Source organism: Colius striatus, chromosome 17 (assembly GCF_028858725.1).
Source record: "Colius striatus isolate bColStr4 chromosome 17, bColStr4.1.hap1, whole genome shotgun sequence".
NCBI lineage: Eukaryota > Metazoa > Chordata > Aves > Coliiformes > Coliidae > Colius > Colius striatus.
In genome coordinates this window covers 7,013,222-7,027,414 of record NC_084775.1, presented here as the reverse complement: position 1 = coordinate 7,027,414, position 14,193 = coordinate 7,013,222, and the positions used below count along the sequence as shown (strand labels likewise).

General features: G+C 39.6%; 1 protein-coding gene across 3 annotated transcripts in view; it reads left to right on the top strand.

The window, feature by feature from the left end:
- Positions 1–10,324, top strand: part of CABIN1 (calcineurin binding protein 1) — a 90,460-nt gene extending 80,136 nt beyond the window's left edge. For all 3 annotated transcript variants that reach the window (XM_062009992.1, XM_062009991.1, XM_062009990.1), the window contains 3 exons: positions 6,346–6,510; positions 8,213–8,439; positions 8,929–10,324. In XM_062009992.1, the coding sequence (XP_061865976.1) occupies positions 6,346–6,510; positions 8,213–8,439; positions 8,929–9,072 (536 nt within the window). In that variant the 3' untranslated portion in view covers positions 9,073–10,324. The remainder of the gene's footprint in view (positions 1–6,345; positions 6,511–8,212; positions 8,440–8,928) is intronic.
- The last annotated feature ends 3,869 nt before the right edge of the window (positions 10,325–14,193 follow it).

Genomic DNA, 14,193 nt, shown 5'->3' with positions numbered 1-14,193 from the left:
GAGTCACTGAGCTATGGATGTTTTGCACCAGTGAACGTGTTTTCTGTAGACCTTTTGTAAAAGAACATGGCAGTGATGCTGTTGTTATGGTATGTTTCAGTTTCACTAGTTTTAGACTACTGCCAGCAGCATAAAATTTACATATATTCCTGCTTAAGTGAAGACTGAAGAGAGCTGTAGTTGTAAGCTGACTGCACAGCTATTGTGTTACTTACAAAGTTCTTAAAATTACGGAATGTCATATTCCTTTAAGAGATTTTTCTAACCGCTGCTTTTGCTACTTTGCGTTGTGTTTAGCTGACTGGCAGGTCAAAGAAGGATGATACTAGCAGGAGGGAAAGGTCTCATGGCTTTGATTGGATAACTAGTACATAAAATTCAGAAGCAATAGATAGTAAATGAGTGACTGTTCCTCTCTACAGATGCATATATGTGATGCTCACCAAATGATGTGTGTTTGCTGAGTCAGATAATAAAACACATTTATCAATTAAGTGGTTTTTTGTAATGCTATTTGAAAGTTCCTGTAGTTATGTATTAAACTGTTGTCTTTTTGATCTAGGCCCATATTTCAGGGCTCTCTCTTTTTTTATCAACATGCATGCCAGCTTTCTGCAGCACCAGGAAAGTGCAGCAGGAAATGTTTCTGGACACAGAACTCCACTACCTGTGCTATTAGACTGACCCCACTGTGGCTGTTACAGAGATGTGGTAGCTTGGAATGAGTGTGGGCCAGGAACTGTTTCCAGGAAGCACTTTCAGAGCAGCCACCTGTTCTAAGTTTTAATCTCATCAATCTTGTTCTGTGACAGCTGACCTCAGCATAAGGAAGCATTTTGGGGTATGTCGCATTTAATTGTACCGTGCTGTTCAGGCCCCTAGTGATAAATACAGCAGTATGCCACGCTATTGCAGTGTGAGATTCTGCACACCAGACTGCTTGAATTTCTTTCAGGAGGCAATAGAACTTGTGTTCTTCAGCTTTTCACCTCCAAAGTTATTCTGAGACTTAATTTTTAACACATGGCTTTGTGTGTCAGCTTTGAATGTAATTTCCAGAATTTGGCATTTCAAGTCAAATATTTATTTCTAGAGCTATGACTTGGTAGTGGATTTTTAGAAGCAAATTTCATGGTAGGCTATTTGGCATTAATTTAGAGAAAGAAAATGTTTAAGGAAAGGCTACCAAGGACACCTTCAACATCCTGTGATGAACTAAGTCTTGCTGCCTGCTGCAGTATGGTGCTTCTTGGCAGTTAACGTCTGAGGGCTGATACCTCTATTATTTCTGTAGGTCAGCGTCTTTAATCAAACTCTGTTCAGAATCAGCCCATGTTCCAGTGCAGTCTTTCCATTGACTTAGTAGCACAGCGTATGAGGAAACTCTGAGCTCCTTCAGATTCAAGCTTTCCATAGCCTTTACAACTGCTGTATGGGGAAAAAAGCTGTCTGAATTCCCAGCACACTGGAGGGCGAGGCAGATGGAATACAGAAAATTATTTGTTTTCAGATTTGCCAGTGTTCTTTGGAAAAGTGGTAAGGTATTTACTCCACTGTGTCAGTGAGCAAAGGATCAGACTCATTTCCATCACCACGAAAAAACATATCTACCTTGTATGGTAAATGAGTAACAGTCAGTTCTGTGAACAATTGCATGTGCTGTGCCGTTAAAACACAAAGTAGACCAGTTGTTCCTGGGACTAGTAGAAGCAGCATTTCTTAGTGTCTGTAGGCACACAGAATTCAATCCTTATTCTTTTTGAAGTGATTGGAAGGAAGATTTGCTAGGTCACAGTAATGTATTTTCAGGCTTTTTGTCTTGATACATGAAACTGCTGGGGAAGGTATTTTGCAGAGGGATGAAGGCAAGCGGTCCAAGTGCTCCATTTAAGCATCATTTTTGGTTGATTTCTTCAAGAACTTACTTTTGAAACCAATTTCATATTCTGTTCTGGAGTTCAAGGCTCAGCTGCTTTCTTTTTCCTATGATGAAGTGATGTTATGTGCATGCACTGTAAGTTGCTTCTGTCTTTAATATATCTATGCTATAATTCTTCAAACTGCTTCTGTCAGAAACTGGAAAACATTTTTTTTCCAGGTGTTACATTTTCTGGGCTTGTCTTTCAGTTCTCATGTAACAGGTTTAGAGCATAACTAAAGGACTGTTTCAAATTCCACATACAATGTTTTATAGCACTGTAACATGAATGTCTCTTATACCTGACAGTGTGACGAAGCCAAGTGATTAAATGTGCAGTGCAGTGGAGACCAGAGCAGCTCTTTACTGGTTACAGTATTAGTGCTGTTAAACTTTCTTCACGTCTGCAAATTGCCAAGTGAATATTTTTGACGGTGTTATTTTTCATTTTATACACATCAGAATAGCAAAGTAAATTGTTTCAGTATAAAAATAGTTGCAGGAGTTGTATAATCTGTATGTTTATAGTGTGTGGATATATGTATATAGTGTATTCTCTGTATAAAGAGGGACAGAGAGAGAGAATATTAACTGTGATGAAGTCATGAACCCAGGCGCCCGCTATAGGCATCTGCAAACACTGGTTACCCTGGCAACAAGTGGAAAGAGGTTGGAGAGGAAAGCTGGAGTAGGTTGTTGCATTGAATTGTTTTCAGCTTGTTTCTTCCTCACTAAAGCAGGGAGATGTTGAAAGGTATGATGTCCCTCTTTCTATGTGTATACTATTTTATGTGTATTTAGACAGCTGCTGGGAAAGGGAAGGCTAAAAAAAATACTTACAGTTCAGCTGGATTGGGGATGAACTTTTCAATATAAATAATAATATGCATTGCAAATCTGTGGGGTTTTCTTTGTGCTTAATTTCATGTGTTGTGAGGTGAGAGTGCTGAATGGATCTCCAGAGTACAGTACCTGTCCCATCTGCAGCCTGGAGACAAGTGACTGTTGCATGTTACGTTTTCAGAAACTGATTTTATTTTGGACTGGGTTTGTAGAGCTAATGTTTGAAAACCTCCTAGGACAGTCCAAGTCCTGGGTATTAACAAAAGGTTTGTTAACTGATACTAAATCTGAGCTTCTGAACGACTTCAGAATGTGCTGTACTTATATTCTTGTGCTCTTGCACTTGTGCAGAATATTGTGGCTCACGAGTTAGTGGAGTCTTTACCTCCCTGGGGAAAGTTTTTATTAGGAAAACTAGGACATTATGTTCAGGGCTGTAACAGCATCTTCCTCAAGACAAATATCAAGATATTCTCTTCAGATATGTCTTTTAGACAAATAATAGGAGATCCAACTGTGTGCTTCTTTTTGGTTATCCTCTCTTTTGCCCTTTTTTTCTGTAATGAAAAAAGATATAATAAATATCTGTGCACTATACTAAAATATAAATAGTCTAGATTATTATAGGTACACCTGAAATAACCAGTTATTGTCATTTTTCAAGATGTTTTTAATAAAATATTCATTATTTTTAACTTGGAAATAATGCCACACAAGTGACTAATTTAAAACTACACACTCCTAAAAGAGTAAGCTGGATTTAACACTTCTGACAGCAAGGAATTTATTAACAGACAGTGGTTCTTGATTTCTCATGTACTGAGAGACACAGCCTAATAGAATATTAACAAGTGCTGTTTCCAGAAGTGCAGATACAGAAATACACACTTAATTTGCTAGACTTCTGCCCTTTCATTTCCGTTCACTTCTACATGAGAAAAGGGCTGAGACGTAATTTTATTCAAATTAAATCTAATTTTACTACACTGTAAAACTGGATCTTCAAAACTTGAAAAAAGGCAAATATGACATGGAAGATGGAGATGCATGTGAGTATGCTGATTGCTCCTGAAAGAACATAGACTGACAGCAGTCTTGTAGCATCTTCCTAGAGATAGGCTGCTCAAAAGAGCTTTTGTCAGTGGGGCATAATTTAGTTAAAATAAAGCACAGCAAATCAGCTTAAGCAATGGAATATCTTACAGTGAAACAAAGAATATAATCAGCGTAAGAGGTAGAGTTTTGTCATTAAACAGTAATGCAAATCAGAGCTCTTATTCTGAGTGGTGAACTAATAAGTCTCTAATGTAATTTAGCAGTAGAGTATATACAAAACTGTTTTCAGTTAGCAGTATAGTTGAGGCTGTAGGATTTGCAGGCTATTTTGTGTGTAGTGTTATGTCTGCTAAATTAGTTACTGTTTTGAATTCTTGATTAATAAGTGGATAAGAAAGATTCTCTTAATACTTACTGTGGATACTTAAGACTGTAATTCTGGAATGTTGAAGTTAGTTAAACAGGGGTTGACTTGTCATGTAGGATAATCTTTTGAAATCATCATTTTCATCTCGCTTTTCTTCAGATGCTGATGTAATGTTTCTTATCTTTTGATCAAGGGTTTTGTAGCTATTTCAGTGTGGGAGTCTTCTGGATTTAAACTGCAGCTTATCATCAGACACTAGCAGTGTAACAGGACGTGTGTATTGGCTGCAGGCCACGTTTGGGCTGATCTTTCTTCGTACAGTTGCTTGTGATTTGTCAGCATGTGGTTAAATCATGTATCTGGCATAAAAGGCAGGCAAATACACAAAATGATCCTTCAGCTGTCCTCTGCTTCTTTAACAGGGAAACAATGAATTAGAATTTTCCTAGTCAAGATTCTGTAGTTAAGTACTTCCTTCTGTGTTGTTTTTAAGATGATTTGGTCTATTACTACAATGCATGTATAGAAGCAACTATTATTTTTGTAGTTCCAGTGTGATATTTTGAAGTATCTGTAGAGAAATGTGCAAGAGAGTGCTAAGTGTGAAAATTATATTCTTCTGCGTCAGGCCTTTCCATTTTGTGTTTGATAGTGAGTGGAACATTTCAGAAGAAGCTGCAGAAGCTGTGGTGTGTGATTTTTCCTTTTTGGGGAACTGTTGGAGAATTCCCTACCAACACACTAATTTATCTTATGGCTTACGTTTGGTATCAGCTACAAGTTTAGGTGATTTCCTTTCCAATGAAGGTTAGTGGATGAAAGAACTTAGAGCGTGCTGTGAAAAGCCCTTTTTTGTACAAATTATTCAAGAACCTTGGAAAAATCTAATTAATGTTAAAAGTTCCATCTTTTAAAGTGTGTTGATCTGACTTTTACTAAGTTGTTAAGCTGTAATGTTGTCTTAAGTGTTTTCTGCAAGAGCAACTTTTGTACAGGAGAATATTACCATGGTAAATTCCAAGTTCTCATCTACACTGGTGAAGATGGAGAAGTGTTTTCAACACTTGAGGGGGTGGGAATATTTTTCCAATGATGATAAGTTGAAATGTATATTCCTTTTTAAGACATCACACTGTCAAAATCCTAAATTAATCTAGAGCATGGACAAAGAATTTTAGAGCAAGTTAGACCATGGATTTATGTTGCATCTGCTGGTCTATGACAGCTGCCTATGTACACCTTAGCCTGTATAAACATAAGGTGATTCTATTTGGACTAGATAACCCTTTGTTTTTAAGGATGTATTTTTTTTAATCAAAGGATAAGAGCTTGTTTGTGTCTCCACAGCCTTGAAAGGCTTGCTGCTGCTTCAGTCTGCACTTGCCAGAAAGGGCACCAATAGCTCTCAGTAGTTTGGTGACAATTAGTCCTGTTATGTACAGTATGCAGCTCAATGTGTAAGAAAACTGGTTTACAACAGCATTAATTTAAAAGCAGATACAGTTGGTATCTAGTAAAGAGATGGTACACACACATGCATTGTGAGTTATAAGCATCCCAAGTTCTGGAATAGCAGAAGGTGGAAAGTTTGGGACTAAAGGCTTTATAGAGGTACAGTCGACATCTCAGTGAAAAGTGGGCATTTAGTATAACTGATTACTACTTTCATGAAAGCCAGATTTGTCCCCATTACTGCATGTTCATGGTAATTAATCTTCATTACCAGTAAACTGCACTGCAGTGTAGCATGTACCTGAGGTTGCAGATCAGACATTGATCACAGCTGACTTTATGATGGGTGATGGATTTTGCTCTGCATGTGTAGCAGGTGTTTCAGCCCTCACATCTCCAAAGGAGGATGCTCAGCTGCATGTGTTTTTCTTGCAGATGTGCAGAGATAACAAGGTGTCATGTAGAGACACTTTTTCTGTCTCTTTTTAGGTGACATTTGCTTTTAAGAGTTTTACTTGATGGCACCAAGTATGAAAATGTTGGTATTGCCATCTTAGCTTGCCAATATTTACATTCAGTCATGTTACAGTTGAGGAATAGAGCAGGGGTTTAAAAAAATGCTACCAGTCCATTAGACAGCAAAAGGATTCAGGCCTAGGAGAGAGATCAGAATGTCTCTTAATCTGTGAATTATATTTAATTACTAAAGAGGAAGAAGAGCTTGAAGTGCCTTTGGAGGGACTTGGATTTCAGCAACAGGAGTCACGGCTGTGTCAGCAGATGAAGATGGCCACTGTTGCACCGCCACCAGAGCCTGTGTGCTGGCAAGTGGAGTCGGTGACCAGCACAAATTCGGGACATGTTTGTACCCAAGGTAGGAGCTTTCTGTACCTCAAAAGATTCTGAAAACAAGTGGCTAGCTGTGGGTCAGTCTGTAGGGATTGATTGATCAATTGATTCTAATTCCTCAGTTCTCCTGCCTGCCTTCCAGTCAAGTATTCTAGAGTATAGAGGCATTGCTGGCAATGTCCCAGCTTCCTGGGAAAGTGCCTTGTCCCTTAATGGTTTTTCTTTTTGATGCATGACTCACATGCTAAATACCACAGCAGCAAAGCCACAAAAAACCTCACAGTACCGGGTTATCATGCTATATAGTTTGTGCATCCTGTAAAGCAGGTTTTTTCTTCTAATTGAAATCTTACATGAGGCAATATGACAACACTTTGGATTACACTATTGGGATATTTAGCTGAAGGAAACAATTTTTTTGCAAAACCTGACTCACTCAATCTGAGTAAACATAAAGCCCAGCATTACAGCAGCTAATACCTTCTGTCCCTCACTGCCCCCTTCCCAAGAGAAGTATGACTTGGCTTTTTAATTGAAAAAACGTAAAACTTGGAATTTCAGACAGACACAATCTAGATATTCATATTTGAGGCAGCTCATTTGTCCTTATTGGTGAGAAGCAGAGAGGCAGATTATCCTGTGTCTGATTACTGCAGCATTTCTGGTCTTTGACTCTGAAACAATTGGCTGCCCATGGAGAGATGGGTCACTGACCTTGATGGCAAGCCGTGCCTCATCTGTTGTGGCAGTTCTTACGTCCTTGTGTGCAGCTGAGGACATACAATTCAGTTTTGCATCCCTTAGTAGTTAGTTGTACTGCTGGTTGGTTCTCAGCATGCCGTCAGGCAGCTGGCATTTTATTCTGCTGTGTTTAAGTGGCCATGTCAGTTCCAGAAATCCACAAGAGAAGGATTTCACAAGACTGAATCTGAAAAAACATGTATGGACATATGTCATCATTGTCAGCTTGAGGTGTTTTCATTCATGTAGTTCTAATGAAAATAGTTTTGTCTCCAAGGGAAGCGGCATTATTAGTAAGGAATCAGTAAATCTCTTGTAACAAATTCTCAGTTTTTCATGTGAAAGCATTGTCTTCTACTGGTTACTGTTGTGTGTATATTATTTTGTGGTTTGATAGTGCCTAGGGAAGGGCTGGAGACAGGCCCTGTCTGAGCAAGTTCACAGTGTAAAGACCACAAACTGAGACACTTGGGAAGTGTGTGGAAATGATGCTGCCTGCTCTGGGAGACAGTGACGTGAGCATACCAAGGAGGTTTTTATGGCAGGATTTGAAGAGCGCTAATGAGGAATCTTTCATGGGTGTCTTTTCTTAAATTGTTGCAAAGTTACTGTCTCAATAATTAAAGAGGCAACCCTATGGTGCAGGGAATTAAGACTCATAGGCAGAGCTAAGCAGCTTTATTTGTTGCGTTATAGAATGGAGATGCAGTTAGGGAATGCAAAGATAACATGATTGCATCTGAAATAAGTGTGAAAATAGTGTTGTAGTAACCTTCTAACCAGGTGTAGGTGGGTCAGATTATCACTGGTTTCCAGTTATAGAATCTTGAAGCATTTCTGTTTCTGAGCCTGAGTTCAAGCAAGGCTTGAAGAAAGGCCTTTTGAGCCAGCTGTATGTCTTAACAATGAACTGTTCACACTTCTGTGACATCTGAAGTCCTAGATAGCTTCCTAACATGTTTTTTTTCTTATTATTTTCTGTTTAGCCTCCAGTTCCAAGCCTGAACTGAGCTCCAGTTCACAGCCTTTGGGAAGTCAGCAGAACAAGACAGATGGCAACCGAGTAAAAAGTCGCATTCTGCCCAACATGCCAAAGCTTTTCATACCTTCATCTGTCACCAAATTTCCACCTGAGATCACTGTCACTCCACCCACTCCCACCCTCCTTTCTCCAAAGGGCAGCATTTCAGAAGAGACCAAGCAAAAATTAAAGGTAATAAAAGGGAAACAGTAATTTTTTATCTTAATTCTCCCCTCAATAAAACACTTGTGTGAAAGGAGCAACAGTTCCTGTCCTCAGTTCATAACCAGAGATAGGGTAAGTAGCAGTAGTAGAAGAAGATGCAAACTCTTGTCAGCTGGAGCCAGTTTTTAAAGACTGGCAAAGTATTGGCCATGATTGAAATCATAGCTATCCTAGTCCTTACCCCTTTTCCTGAGGGAATTAATAAATAATGATCAAAGTGGGTGAGAGAGTTAGTGCAGCCTTGGCCATTCTTAGTGGAAGCTACTAGAATGTTGACTGCGGGGAAGCCTACTGGTAAATGTTAACGTTGTTTCACATTAGGATGCTGTATCTTTTCTAGAAATAAGAGAGACATTGAATATGAAGGAATAGCAACCAGTTGGCATTTACCCCTGTGATCATGGGTTTAACCTGACTATTTAGCATTATATTCTCTCTCTCTCTTTTTGGGATCAGTCTGCTATTTTGTCTGCTCAGTCTGCAGCGAATGTAAAGAAGGAGAGCCTTTGTCAGCCAGCTTTGGAAATCTTAGAGACCTCAAGCCAGGAGTCCTCACTGGAAAGTGATACTGATGAAGATGATGACTACATGGACATATGAATGAATTCTGGCCATCATCAACACCAACCATATAACCATTCTTCTTGCCAGCATCTCTGGCAGCTGAAACATCTTCGTTGGCATTACTCTCCATTTAATTGACATCATTGTTCTTCACATTCATTACCTTTGTTATCACCACCACCACCACTTGTATTGCCTTCAAAATCTTTGCCATTCTCCCCGTCATGGTGCTTGAGGAAAAGAATGATTGTTTACCAGGCAGTTAATTAATTTGGACCATGCTGTCACCTCTAACTTCAGTAAACACAAGGATGTTTTGAGCTGCAATCATATCTCTGCTGTTCCTGCTGCTTCAAATGAGAGCCTTGGGAGTCACTCCAGTAGCTCTTTCCTTATAGCATTTTCTTCCTTATGGTTGTCTTTTTGCATTTTCCCCATGAGTTAAGTTTTTCTGCCAGTAATTCAACAACCTAATGCCTGTCCAGCCATGCCACAACTGGACAACTCCTTTTAAGGTGAATGGAGTAGGAAAATTTGCTGAGTATGTGAACGTTTTAATTGCATCAAGAAAGTGTCTGTCTTTGTTGTGAGGCAAGAAGGGTGTGCTTGAGAGTCTGTCAGCTATTTGGCACTGCTGGGTGCTTTGCTGGAATTGGACTCAGTGACAAGAGGCAAAGAACCAGCTTTTCTGGGCAGATGGAGAGGTTGGCCTCCTGTTTGTGCTCATTTCACACCGATATATGGGGTCCGGCAAAAATTATCTACCTGAATGATGGCTTAAAGAACTGATCTTTCCAGAATTGTCTTACAGTCCTTTCTCTTCTGATGCTTTGGACAAGCATTTTGAATTGGGGACTAGATGATATTTTTATGGTGGTATTGAAAAAACTTGAAAGCTTTCAATACTGTTTCAGTAATGTCTGTTTTTTACAGAATGACACGAAAAGGTGTTTTTAATCTATCTGCAGAGGGACTGCTCACAGTTATTTATATGAGAAAATAATGGCAACAAAGCTCCTTTTTTTTTTCTACTGAATGTTAACTTTGTAAAATAATGAATGCAAACCATGCAAAAAAAAATTAAACACTCTCTATATACACACACATGCACCCACACACATATATATGTGTATGTACATATACATATGTATGTCTATGAAACTGCATAGAGCTTGCAATGCCGATTTCTTTGTGTTTGGGGGAAGTGGTTTTCTGTAAAATGCAGAGCTTTGTATAAACTTTTGGGGGTTTTTCTAATAAAGTCAAAATATACTGTTGTCTCTGTTCATCTGAGAGGGCAAGTTACCATGGTTCTGGAAAAGGTGCTATTCCTCCCATCCTTTTATTTCTTAAATAAAAAAGTAATGGAGGAAGGGGAGTGGGGGGAAGCCTCTTCCTTTCCTGAGGACTGCCAGAGCTCTTCACTGGGTTTGTTCCTGCCTGACCCAGAACCCAGGTCAGCTATTGTTGCCAAAATTGCCTGCAACGGATTTACTTCCCCATTGAGACGTGATCCAAATTCTTTTTGCAGCTGAGTACTTTGATTTCTGAATAGTAACATAAAGGAAAGACAACTCATGGTGAGTGGGATCACGTAGAATAGTTGGCTGTACAAATTCACACTTAATCCACTCTTGTTTACTGTAAGGAAGGTAAATGGCCTGTGGATAAAGCCAGCAGCATCAAACTTTGTACTGCGAGTTTTTTCTCTTGTTCTGGGTATATTAGCAAGTGTTCCTGTTACTGTCTCACTTAACTGCAAGTGATAGGTGAGCTGGATGCAGCTGATGCAGAAAAGACAGGGAACAGAATGGCAAGAGCACATGAGTATTCTCAACGGTAATATTTTCAGTGTTTTCTCTTTAATTTGATATAAGTTACAAATGCATTGTGTAGCACACCTTAAAGTCAGAGAGGCAGCTTTTTTTAGAAGGCAGTACAGAAAAAAAGGAATCTGCTTCTTAGAGAAATGGACCCAAATCAGAGGATGTAGTTCTGAATAGGACTCTCACCCAGATAGAAAAGACTGTGTAGGCTTTTTGGCTAATATATTCTTAAATATATGGTTAACTGTAAGGTCACAGATTCTTAGGTCTGCATTTCTAGCATGGGTTTCATGTATGAAGACAGAGCATTTGATTTTCTGAATTGAATCTGGTCACTGAAACGGATTGTTTCCTTTATTGTTGTTCAGCATTCCTTGGTATTACACATTTTCTGCCTATTTTTTGCGTTTTTTTTTTTTTCTTCCCCTGAGCTTGCCAAAATACCTGGTCTTGTGCTTTCTTTTGACTTCTAGTCCTGCTTTTTGAGAAGGGTTTAATTCTTTGCTGGTTAAGGAAAGCTAGAACAGTAAGTGAAACTGTTCCTGTCAGCAGAGGGCTGAACTTTGCTGACCTGTTCTAAACCCCTTTTGATCTTCAGACTACGCAATTGTGGATCTTGTTTTATTTATTCTATATTCAAAACTCTTGTCTGTTTTTCCTTTTTTTAAGAAATGTAATCCATGATCTTTTATTCTCATTATGCTCTGGGGCAGCTCAAATACTTTTTCTCAAGCTCAAGAAGTTACTGAGGCTGAACTACACAGGCCACTTCCTTCAAATCCTGCCCTTCTGCTAATGGCTGCACAGTGTGTTGCTCAGCTGTGGGCCATCTTCCACAGTGGGTGTTACTGCTGCTGAACGCTGACAGAGCTGCTGTCCTCCTCTGTGGAAAATCATCTCTTTGTGAGTACAGTGTGTCTGGTCCTTTAGTTCAAGGAACTGTCTTTTGGAGTGAAGGTGCTGAGATCGCTGGATGGATTGACACATGGTGTTTGTCTGAAGCACCATCCCCAAAAGTACTTGGAGCAAGAACTTCCAAATCCTTACAATGAATGGAAACAGGGGCCAGGTGAGAACAGACTATATCTAACCATCCAGGCCGGAATCACACCACTGTTAATACTTTGATTTTGGCAGTGGTGTTGGTATTTCAATGAAGGTGAAAGATCTGTGGTGCTTGTAGCCTGTGTGTATAGTGTTACAGACTTGAGTGTATCTTATTTCTCTTCTTGCAGATGCTTGTCATGTTTTCGATCTGTGAGTTGAGATACTCAAAGCAACAGACAAGTATTTTGTCATCTTTTACTTAGTCATGTAAAGCTGGGATGAAGAAGCTTTGTTCTTTCAGTTGAAGATGATGGTAAGAACTTCAGTGGTGTAGATGTTGAGTGTTAGTTGCCATCTTTCCTATTCTTCTAGCTGTTGACTAGGAATTCACTAATACTGAGCTTTGAAGCATGTGTCAGGATTTTGGGAGTAACCGTGTGGTGTTTACCACAGCCTGTAGGGGCTCAACTTATGCCATTGTTAGAACTTTACTGTGGGACTCTAAGCTGTTGTTGCAGGGCACAGCACAACAGGTAGTGTTGCAAAGAGTAACAGGACAGCATCAGGTTGGCTTCTGGGAGATTATCCATGTTCACATGAATGGCTCTTTCACATTAATGCTTAAGAGACTCCAGGCAAATTTCACCAGAGAGTCTCCTTGGATAGACATTTTTATTCCTGGTGCTGTTGTATCTAGTGCATGTGTGAGGATGACACCCCATCAGCAAGTGCTTGTCAACCAACTCCAGAACACTGATCCACAGTATTCAAGGCTATCTCAGAGCTCACTGACCTTTGTACAGCTTTTGTCGTGTAACATGGGTATCTTGGTGCCTGTGGATTTCTTGTGTCCACAGCTCACCCTTAAAAAAGATTTTGGGCCTTAGACACTGTATATGGAACACACAGGTTTGTTTGATTTCCTCCTGATAGCACCCACAGGCCATCTATACCAAGCATGAGCTGTTTGCAGTGCTCAGGTGCAGCAGCACAGTAGCTGTGGATGTTAAGGACCTTTTTTGTATATTATCTCAAACATATTTTCTATCCTGTGGATAGATTTGCTGCTAATAAAATGTGTGAATAAGAGCAAGGCATATGGCAGGTCTGGCTGGAGGGCCAGTCTCAAGGCTGTGTGCATCTCCACAGCTGTGTGCCCAAGGTTCATCATGTGCTTTGGGAGCTCCAGTGTCTGCTCTGATAGCACTAGAGGGGGCCCTAGGACAGACAAGGGGAAAAAAACCAGCGGCCACCCCCAGCAAACTCTCCAGTAGATGACCAGGATCTATCTACCTTTAGAGTGCTGAAAGACTAACTTACGTTGCAGATTTTGACCTCATTTACTTCTAAGGCCCCTGTGCTACTCTACCATATGTCCTTTTCATAAGATACAGTCTGATTCAAAGCAGAGGGAATGAGAATCCTCATAGTCTGTTTACAGGATTTGTCCTATCTTCCTTGCCATGGCCAAAAAAAAAGGCACTCACAGTGTTGCTCTTAATATTGCAACTTAGCAGGAAAAGAGACTCGCTGTGTGCTTGCTTTTCACATGTAGTGTTTGCCCCAGAACTATGTTTTTCCCTGCTTTTTTTGAAATTCCTCTATAAAAAGCCTACTGAGTGTTTTCTATTTTCTGAATGTGCAGCATATTATATTTTAGTAGAGACCGAGTGTCTTTTGACATTTAATCTTATGAAAAAGGACTCGGTGCTTTCAGCTTTAACAATGTAAATGCTGATTAATTAAATCCTAGTTCTTTGCAGTGGCATGAGGTTTGTGTCAGTGTAACCAAGCCCAAGAGGACACAATAAACATGCAACCCATAGATCTGTGGAGTGTTCTGAGATAATGTCATTAAAGTAAAATTCTAATTGGGGATAAAAAAGTGCATGGAAAGAGTAGGAAAAAATAGGTAACTTTCAAGCTTGGAAAAAATCTTGTGTTCCACTGTCTGTTATCTAAAGTAGCCAGCAGATGAGATGAGGTACTGTAGTGGTTTTGCAGAATTGCACCTGAAATGGAATAATGAGATGGAGCTGAGGCCACGAACTGACTGCAGGATCAGAAAAACAGAGTCACTTCTACCAAAGGGCAAAGAATAGTCACACTTCTGCCTGTATGTTAAGATTTATCTGTGTGTTTAAATGGTTGTGTATATAGCTGGGAGCAAAAGCATTCAGTGATTTAATCCCAGCGGGGCGAATGCTTCACAACGTTTCTCTAAGTACATTATCTTACTGAAGGAACTGCCTAACTAAAACCAAGTCAACATATATGGTAAAAC